Source organism: Stegodyphus dumicola, chromosome 3 (genome assembly GCF_044657685.1).
Source record: "Stegodyphus dumicola isolate Sdum_Otavi_A_Nest chromosome 3, ASM4465768v1".
Lineage (NCBI taxonomy): Eukaryota > Metazoa > Arthropoda > Arachnida > Araneae > Eresidae > Stegodyphus > Stegodyphus dumicola.
Window position 1 is genome coordinate 63043733 of NC_140770.1, and position 10974 is coordinate 63054706.

The 10974-nt window shown below is 28.2% G+C and overlaps 1 protein-coding gene across 2 annotated transcripts in view; it reads left to right on the plus strand.

Annotated features, from left to right (window-relative positions):
* Window positions 1–6830, plus strand: part of LOC118191483 (syntaxin-like) — a 66623-nt gene extending 59793 nt beyond the window's left edge. Inside the window, exon 10 of one of the 2 annotated variants that reach the window (XM_035362286.2) lies at window positions 4787–6830. In XM_035362286.2, coding sequence (XP_035218177.1) covers window positions 4787–4921 — 135 coding nt within the window. In that variant the 3' untranslated portion in view covers window positions 4922–6830. Of the gene's footprint in view, window positions 1–704 lie in introns of both variants that reach the window. The other variant, XM_035362287.2, reaches the window with a different exon arrangement.
* The last annotated feature ends 4144 nt before the right edge of the window (window positions 6831–10974 follow it).

A 10974-nucleotide genomic window follows, 5' to 3' on the forward strand; every position in this document is an offset into this window, starting at 1 on the left:
ATATTAAATATTTGCAATATGGGCTTTTCACAGCAGCTCATAAATTTAATATTTTGGCAAGAAACAAAATAAAAATATTTTAAATTAGAGCTTTTGTTATTTTTCTTAAATTTGGCAAGCAATTTTATTGAAATATTTTATTTATTGTTTATTTTGACTTTTTACAACTTCTGAAAGAACAAAATGATTAGTTATTTGAATTTATTAACCCTGAATACAAATAGAGGATCTTTTTTGTAAATCAAAATTTATACATACTATCTAGTAAGCATCATTATTTATCTGCAAATAATATTGCTCATAGTTGGTGATTCCAGTTTTTTCTTTTCTATTGCAGATGATTTTTCACATATTGTATTAGAATCCTTAGCAATAAAATATTTCATACAATAATATGTTTATTCAGTAAGAAAATGTAAAAAAAAAGGGGGGGGAGTTTCGGACAATTTTAGCATATTAAATCTGTATAGTATCAATGATATTTCAAAAAGTACATATAATTTTGAAATTAAAAATTTATTTGTACATGCTTTCACATCAGTTGTGTTTTATTTCTGTTTCAAATAAGTTTATTTTTTATATTTTCATTAGAAAGTTCTTTTTGTTTTTTCAACTGTATCATCAGATATGTTATTGCATGAATTTATTGTTATGTTTTTCAGTTTTGTTATCTTTATTTATTATTTTAATTTTTATTTTATTAGAAAATTATCATCATAATCATCATTTTGATTGTTGTGCTGGCTATACTTGGACTGATTATAGGATTAACTGTGGGATGAAGAAGGAAAACAAAAGTTTAAATTATAAGTTTGATACTGTGAAACACTGTTGGTGTTCAGTATTAAACTTATCTTGAGATGAACTGCAGAATATGAGCATTTAGAAAATAACTACGTTATGATGTAAAATTAAATATATCCTTTCCTTGGAAGAAAAACTTACAGAATAATTATTTTAGTTCATTGTGTCAGTAATCGTTTGGTGTACAAAAATAACTTCACTGCAATAAATCTAGCATGTAAATGCACCAAATGTGTTTTACTAATATTACACATGTATTTAAATGTATACTTTCAGTTTTTAAAACTAATTTTTCTAAAAAAATTGAATTCTTTTTTTTAAATATGAAGCATTTTATTTTTTATCAGTTTTCTGGTGCCATTTACAGTTTTTGTTTTTGTCCAGTAAAATTTCTATTATTCAAGTTTGAACTTCAATCAAAACATATAGTGCCATTCAAAAGTCCCCAAATTCTCATTGTAAATATATCTTTAACAATGTAAAAAATTGGTAAGTATTGCTGTGTGGGATATAGCAAGACAAAAAACAAATATGTTGAGTGGGACATCTGAAGGAAGGACTGTTAATTGCTCCATAAGTCTCATGTATGAGCTGAAGTTTGTTGCGTGAGAATGCTAAAAGCTGAAAGATCTGTAGATTATCATCTTTAAACAGTCATGCATGATATCTGAACTAATGCTTTGAAAAAAAGTGGCGAGAAGCATATGGCTTCATGTCGATTAGTGTGTAAAGAACATTTCATTTCTATCATCTTCTGAAGAAGAACTTTTTGTTCATTCTTTATTCTAATTGAGAAATCTTATGAGTTACACCTGAAATAAAATAAATAGATGTGTGACCTTTTTTGATTAGAGTTTGGGAATTTTTAATCGCACTGTATTACATTATTTTTTATACATTTCTTTTAGACAGGATTTTATTAATCATTTTAAAGATACATAATGCATTTTTGATGTTTTACTTAATTCATTTTCATAATTTATTTGTGTATTAATGCATAAATTAAGCATTTTGGGATAAGTTTCATAGTTATAAGTTATGAATATTTATTCAAATATGAATATAAATTAATATGATAGGTTCCTCATAATCCAGAAAAATGGCTTACTTTAATTTAGAAGAAGCATGTTAATACATAATAGTTAAAGTCAGCAAAATTTAATTTCATGTAATATGAACTTCAAAAGCTCATACTGAAGAGCTAGTCAAGAGCTTAAATAATAAATGAATAGTAAAAAAGTAAATTCCAAATTTAAAATACAAAATGTGATTTTGGTTTGGTATTAACTTCAAATAAGTAATACTGACATAATAATAGTTCAATTAAGACTACAATTTTTTTATTTAATATTTTTTTCCGGTAGCCTAGTAAAATTATCTTATACTTCTGTGTATAAGCCCAGAATTTTTGGAACTTTTTCTGAATCTAAATTACAGTGATCAGGTTACATGCAGATTTGCTTATCTTGTAAAAAATGTAGGTGCTTTTCCATTAACTGGTACAAGCGATAAATTGCCAGATATATCACTTTTTAATTCCTTTAGTTTAAGAAAAAAATTAATTTTAAATGAAAAAGAGTTTTTTTGTTTTATGAAAATGAATTGTGTTAGTCTCAAAACTGTTTATGTTGCTGATTTTTTTTATCCACTTATTTTTTATTTACGTGAAATGTCAAGCAGTTGTACTGTTAGAATTTTCACAAATGTGATAACATAGTTCCAAATTTGTCATATAAAAATTTCTGTTTTTGCTCATATTTCATATTATAAAAATAAAATGGCACAGAATAAGACTAGTGCAGGTACCATTGACCATATACAAGACAACAGATGAATAGAAAATATGTTGTAAGTTCAGATAGATTACTAGAGTTAAAACTATTGTTGTTCTCATCTGGCATTTTAGTTTGCAGTGATTTGATTGGAAAAAAGTCCACCCACTTAACCCAATTGCCCTCATGGCAACATGCTGGATCATTGCAGGAATATTTTTTTCTTTCTATATTGGCTTATATACAGGTTTTCAATTTTGGGTAAATTTTTGAATTAAAAATACTTTCTCAACTTATACACGGATCGGCTTAAACTTGGACATATATGGTAATAGCAAAAATTACTGTATCTGAAAGTATTGCCTAATTTTTTTTTATTACATTAAATTCCAAAGTCTTTAAATTTGTTCTCATCTTTTATATTAAAAGTCATATCTTTAAATGAATTTGAAGCCTTAGGTAAAGAAACTCTTTTTAATAATATAGTGTTTTGTGTGATGAATGTAACAGAATTAATTTACTTCTCGTATTTTCCATTGTAATTTATGAATTACAAATATAATATTTTATGAACCTTTAAAACTTTTATTTATAATATATTTCTGAAATAATATTAAATATCATTACATAATAAAGCAATTGATGCTGGTTGATGTACATTGCACAAAAAATGTGGTTGGGGGACAGTTCTATAGCTCGCGTTCTACTGGGCCAATTGCTGAAATTCAACTTGTGTTTTTCATGTCTCAAAAGCGCTACTTAGGATATGCATTATATATATATATATCATTATTGTAATATAGGTATTTTGAAACAAAATCAGACTTTTTTTCTGAAATGACATGCGAATTTTTTTCTATATTTTGATTCTACGACTCAAATTATGCCAAACTGCCAAGTTTTGAAAAAATAGCATGAGTAGTTTTTAAAATATTAACTCTCAAAATTTTAGATCCTCAATGTTAATTGAACTTGATATATATTTATTAACATCTCTTTTTTTTTTTATTAAGCTTATTTGATTCTTCCTTTCACATTTGGAAATTTAAAAAATTTTTACCTTCATCTTAAAGTAGATGTATTTCTAAGCATACCTACAAAAATTGGAGTTTTTTTATTCAAAATTACGTAAGATATATGTGAATTTACACACTGGAGCATTTTGAAATTTGGTTTATGCATTTTCTTAAAATTATTTGAAAGTATGAACAATTCCTTTTTTTTTCCCCACTCATGTTCAGTGAAAAAAAGAAAAGGAAAATAGATTGCCATAAATTAAGAAGTTCGCTAAATGAATTATTCATGGCGCAAACTGAAAAAAAATGTGACTAGGTAAATTTTTTAATTTCTCACAAAAAATTATAAAATTTAATATCTGGGCATAATTTGAGTCATAGAATCGAAATCTGGAAAAAAATTGGCATGTCACTTCGGAAAAAGTCCAATTTTGTGTCAAAATACCTATATTAGAACAATGCTATGTATAAATCTAATATATATCCTAAGCCACGCTTTTGAGACATGAAAAATGTAATTTGAATTTCGTCAATCGACCCAGCAGAATAGAAGATATAGAACTGTTCCTCTTTTATTATTATTATTGCACAGTATATATATGTAGGTAAATTTAGAGTTCTCAGATTTAGAATTAAAAACATTATTTTGGGTGATTTTTATGTTAGTTTTTATTTCAGAATAATCATAGTTTATTTGCTTATTTCAGAATAATCGTAGTTTATTTGCTTATTTCAGTGTATTAAACTATACATATTTAAAACTATTCTTAATTCATTATGGTATATTGGAACATATTAAAGGCTAAAAATATTTGCTATGTGATAGATTTCTCATATCTACTAAAAATATGCTATTTTATTAGAAATACAAGTAATTGTTTCCAAAGGTATATTCCAGGTTTTTATGGTTTCATGCATGAATTTAAACTTTGTTTTCAGAAATGCAAATCTGTAGATTCAGAAAGTATACAGCTCTACATTTTTTATATGACAGAATTTAATGTAACCATTTCATAAGAAGTCTTAATGTGAAGATCACTCCCCTCCCTTCTTCCCAATGTTTTTGCTATGGCTTCAGTATAGACAGTTTTCAAGAAAAGACCTTTAGTTAGTTTAATTAGTTTGAATTTATAGTTCAAAATATTTATGTATGATAATAGGTCTATTAGTCAATTTTTCTGTTTTGCTTTTAAGTTTGAATGTAAAGTAATGAACAAGAAATGGATTGATGGCAAGAAAACTGTAGCATGGAACATTGCTTTCAAAAGTAATATATTAAAGTTAGTGTACATTACAACAACAAATCTACTGACGTACTGCAGTGGATAAAATGATATCCTGGAGATTAATTTGCACAGTGCTAAAATTAATTTTGAAATAAAAAATATAATTTTAGTGTGTTCTCATGATTTATTTTTTCATTTAAAAGATAAATTCTTGTAATGCATAATATCACCCAAAAGTATATCTGTTTTCAAGCATTTTGTTACTAATAAGATCTGTTTATGGGGTTGAATTTATAATTGCCTCTTTTTTTTTTTAACTTTTTTTTGTCTCTAGTCATAATATTTATCAAAATCTGCTAATGCTATGATAAGATTAATGAAATCTACTCTTTGTTGCATTTATTGTGTAGAATAGCTTAGTAATGTTTATATATATAAGAGTTATTTCTAAAAGTAATTCATTAAAAAAATTTCATGTTAAATTTCAAGTTTTTTTACTTTATGTTAAATTTTATATGTGTTTAAAAAGCTATGACTTTTTATTGGATGTGCCAATTTATTTGCAAGCATTATCTTTACTTGCATTAGTAGCTGATGAATTGTTTCCTTAAATGATGTATATGTTTACGTAACTCTTTAGTACATAATTTTATGCATTTAAAATATTTAAGCATTATTTTTAATAAAATATGGACATTTTTAAGTGATTATTATTCTAGTCAATTAGTCTTAATTTTGGCCATGTTTTGTGATATCAGTGAGATTTAAATATACATTGAAATTTTGTTTCTTTAAAATATCAAATTACTGAATTTTTTGTTGATTTGATCATTTGTTTTGCTTAGTAGCAACTGTTAGCTGAAAAAATGTGAATCTCTGTTAAGATATTTTTGTAGTTAATTTAATGTCTTTAAATTGTTTGTATTCTCTAACTGCAAAAATTCATATCCAGATTAAAAGTCTTTAATTTTCATGTGATATTGTTAAAAAGTTTTAGCTATTATAAATTATATTTCTTTTTATTTTTATGCTAAAATGCAGTTTTGCATATATTTGATTGAGTAAACTTTCCCAGAAACAATGTATTAAAATTTAGTACAGTAAGATTAACTTGTTTAGTTTATTTTATATGTCAATGAACTGGAATTTTTAAAATCAGACTTATTTCCAGCAGATATTTTTCACATTCCAGTATTTTTCATTATTGTTTTTATATCTTAAGTCAGTGTTTCCCAACCTTTCTTTTGCCATGCCCTACCTAAGCCTTTCTAAATTCTGATGTCCCCTATATAAAATATGGATAACTTTTAATATTCCAAAATTAACCCCTTAACAAACACCCCCCCCCTCCTTTGTGGAGCATAGAACCTTTACTGAGAAACACTGATTTAAGTTGTCAGGCTCTGATATAGTTATTGTTACTTTATTTGTTGATGTTCTCATTTTTTATTTTTGCTTATGCTTTTATTTAATTTAAGCTTCATAATACTTCAGCTTTCATATTTTGTATTTCTACTACCAAAGATATATTTCGAGAATGCATTTTTATAAGTACTTAATGTAAATACATTTTGAGAAATAACATTCATGAAATCTTTTGTAAGAATTTTGAGCATTTTATTATCTGAAGATTTTGAACATCTTGGGGCAGGGTAATATAATATAAAGCCTCGGCACTTTTCTGAATATGTTATTGCATACCATATTAATTTTTTAATTGACGTCTTTTTTAATTATTTTTGAAGTACAGATTTGAGAAGCATTTAAAATGTGATATAGTATTTTGATAAATTACCGATTAAGAGAACATAATGCGTTTCAATATGTATTGTGATCAATATTTTATATCTAAACTAATTTCATTTTAAAATTTTATCACTTTGTACAAGAATGCATGTATTAATTCCCTCCCCTTTTGCATTCATTTGTTTTAAAAAGCAATTAAATGTGTAAATTTACTTTTTGTAAATCATATTTTTTTCAAAAATAAAACTTTTTTTCTTTTGGTTTTCCTTTTTTGTGTATTTAGTTGTCAAAGCATGTTTATATTCATAAGATTGCCATTTTGAAACTGACATTTTTATTTTGTATTTATCAGTAAATAAAATACTACATTAGATCCTTTAAGTTTTGTTTTGCCCTTCAGTGGCCAAGTGGATAAAATCACTAATACTGGGAGTTCGATTTGAATTCAAATTTCATCAGGCAAGCTGGTTTCATGGGCAGTTTTGGGGTTTTTATCATGTGTAACATGAATTTGAGCCTTTTCCTTAGAGAGTTCTCCATAAGAGCTTCCTTTCCTAGGCAGAGAGCCTTAAGTTCTTTTCCACTATCCAGTTCAGTTCAAAATGTTAGTAAGTCCTTTACAAAGGCAACCCACATTTCAAGTAGATAAGCATTTGTGTTCTTTGCTATTTTCATTTTAAATAAACTTTTAAAATTGCAAATTTATGAAGTATTCCTTGCTAAGAATAGCATACAAGTGTCCAAAATCCTTTTACAATTTTTAATGATTATTATTATTATGCAACTAACTGAAAAAAAATACAGAACTGTTTTAATTTTTATGTATATTTTTTAATGTGATAATAGATACTACTTTATTATTAAATTATTGAACTCAAGAGCAATTAATTTGTTTTCTAAAGGATTGAAAAGCATTTCAGATTCTTTTGTTTATCATAAACTAATTTCAAATAAAATTATTTTTGTGTAATCTTTTAATAGATTATGCAGTGTGTTTCAAAAAGAATATATGTATTTCGAATGCATATATTTATTAAACTGTATGACATACGAATATGAAACTTTACACATGTATGTACGAACCTCTCAAGTTCAGATTACAGATGTTCAATATGTCTTCCACCAGTGACATGAACAATATCACATCGATATACAAATTCCTCCCATACTTGGGCAAGCATGTCCATTGTAACTGATGTTATGGCAGTACGGATCCTGTTCTTCACCTCTTGCAGGTTCTGTGGGAGTTGTGGTACGTAAAAATTGTCTTTAATGAAACTCCACAGAAAGAAGTCACAGGGTGTCAAATCTGGTGACTGTGGAGGCCAGCTGAGACATGCTAAGTCGCCAGCTCGTTAAGGACCAATCCAACGGTTTGGTAGAGTTTCATTCAGATAATGGCACTAGGCGACACCAGTGAGGGGGTGCTCCGTCTTGTTGAAAAATGAAGTTCTCTTCATGCAGCCTAGGAAACAACCAGTTTTGTAACATAGTGAGATATTGCTGACTGTTAACCGGGTTTCCATCAAAGAAGAATGAGTCATAAACAGATGATCAGGATATTGCACAAAACACATTAATTTTGGGTGAATCTTGTACATGTTCAATGGCTGCACGTGGGTTCTGTAGGCCCTAAATTTAAACATTGTGTTTATTTACATGACCACTAACTTGAAAAGTGGCTTCATCACTGAACACGATGGGTTGTGTGAAAGTGTTATCATTGTCAATAGCATCAATAATCTCGTTACAAAATGCCACACGTTTGCGTCTGTCATCAGGACACAGAGTCTGTAACAAATGTAACTTGTACAGCTTCATAACTAACCAACGTCTCAAAACACACCAAATTGTTGTTGTAGACAGTTGTAAGTCCTGACTAGAACAACGAGTTGATTTTGAAGGACTACATTGGAAAGCAGTTTGAATTCGTGCAACATTTTCATTGGGAACACGAAGGCGGCCAGGACTCCTTTACATATACATCCTGTATTTACAAACTGTTGATACCACCTGCGAATGTTCCACCCACTCGGAGGAACACTTTGCTACCTCAACTTGAAACGTCTTTGCACTGTAATCATTGAATTGCACTTTGCAAACTCGAGAACACAAAATGATTTTTGCTGCGGAGTAGCCATTTTAAAAATGTGACGGTTACCACGCAAAATATAAGGCAACTGACGTTTAGTGGCTATTAATATAAACTAGACTATGTATTCATTTTGCTAATAGCCGAGCTGACACACAGTGATCGATAGTTTGAACAAAATAACACTTTGTAATACATATATTCTTTTTGAAACACGGTGTACTATATCAGCAGATACATTTGCTGTAGAAACTGCAGAATTTGATTGTAGAGCTCTGAATTGGCTACTGCATTGATAAATGCGTGGTATTTTCGTATGTTCATTAGTAAATTTATCATTATTTAGCTATACAATGTGCATTCAACAGAAATCGGGAATGTCACTTTTAGTGTTCAAAACCTAGTAGTAATAGAGTAGAATAATTTATAAATCTGAGATTGGCTGAGAACTGTTATACCGGGCTGTTCATAATTCTCTCCGGGTTTCAAAAGGCTTTAGTAAAAAAACTAAGATGATTATAGCAAAAAAAGGACATTGTACTAAATACAAAATGAATTCAAGTTTTATTTATAGTCTTCACAGGTGTTCTGTGTTTGAACCCTTGGTCACATGGCACAAGGTCACACATGGTCACAGGGCCATCAACGTGATAGTCCAATTCCTGCCAGATTCTGTTTAACATGTTTTATGTAAAGGACTTTAAAAGGAACTGGTAGACATTATCTGGGGCAAAAACCCTTTGCAGCTATCCCTTGTCTACCTGTTGTTAGTGAAGAATAACCAAGAACATGATACATTAGTAAAAAATGGAGTGCTTTCAAACTCAGTTTAAAATGGCAAAATAATAGGCTAATTAAAATTAGTTTCTAATTACCACCCAAGGTAAAATATTTAAATTCTTAAGTTGAGTTTAAAAACAGAAATAAATAAGCTAACCAAAAATTAATTTTTAATTACTGTCCATGATGAAATAAGGATATTTAAATTTGACTCGTAAACTGTATTATGAATTTAAGGCACTTGGCATGTGTTCAAATATGTTTCAGTTTTCAAGCAAATTTATTATAACATTAGGTATTTATAATCTGAAACTAGAAGATGATATTCTAAAAGTTAGACCGTAGGGTAACATCAATCTGTTTTAAAGAATTTGTTTAGTAAAATTATGCTCATAAATTTAAAATAAAAAATTTATATTTGGGTGTTGTAATCTGTGTCGACCAACTTTATAAATTATGCAGAGACAAAATTTTAATTATCTGATTGATGTAACTCTTATCTCCCATCAAGAAATATTTCTAAATAATTGAAAGGTTTGAATTGTACATGAGGTAGTAGTGCAGAAAGAGGCATTGCTAATAAGATTAAGAAATATTTTCAAAGATGTTGGAAATCTGATTGTTTTCATTGTGTCAGAGATTTCAAAACTTGAAATATGCTAAAAAGAGCTCTTGCTGATTTAAACTCGAAGTTAGTTTATATAAAATTATAAATTACTGGACTAGGTGGTTTTTCTTAAAGATTAAATCAAAGCTATGAATTAAGATTAGGATTTTGCTTTGCTTTTTAATAATTAAAGAATGTAAGTTTCAATCTATAACTTACTTCTTTATATGCCTATTCAGTGCTTGTGTGTAACAGATGAAACAGTGTCTAGCTAATAACTGATGTCATTCAAAAAAAGTCATGCTGTGCATCGACTTTCTGAAGTAAGAAGTTTTATTCCAAAGAAATTAAATTTTATCAATGCAAAGTTTTGTGGTTTTTTATTTTTATTATTATTATTCCTATTGTTTTATTCACGGAATGAAACACAAACTTGAATAAATTTTGGATTTAAACAGTGCCTTACTGAAGTTAAGAAACAAATGGTTTTCCCTCTATAGTGCTCACAAGAATGATAAGAGTGTGAGATGCAATGTGTGGAGATTTTTTACTTAACTGGAGCATGCTACTAATTTTTAAAGAAAGAATAAATACTGAATTTCAGAGCAGCACCTGAGACCCATTAATATTTATGCACATAAACGCATTACTTTCAAAGAAATTGTGATAGCTATCAACATTTTGTACCCACATTATTTACCAGATTCATTAAGAGGACTAATCGTTATCTGGGGAAAAGACAAAATGATAACATTTTTTAGCAATATCGTGAAAAGCCAAGGAATTAGATCCTTTGCAAGTTTACTCTTTCAAGAGTAGCAATCTCAGGTTGACTGCAGCCCTTTTGATTTTCATTTTCTGGCCCTCCTAGCTAGATGAAGTTCTAGTAACTGTATTTTATTTTCATTTCAATGCCAATCATTTTATAGCA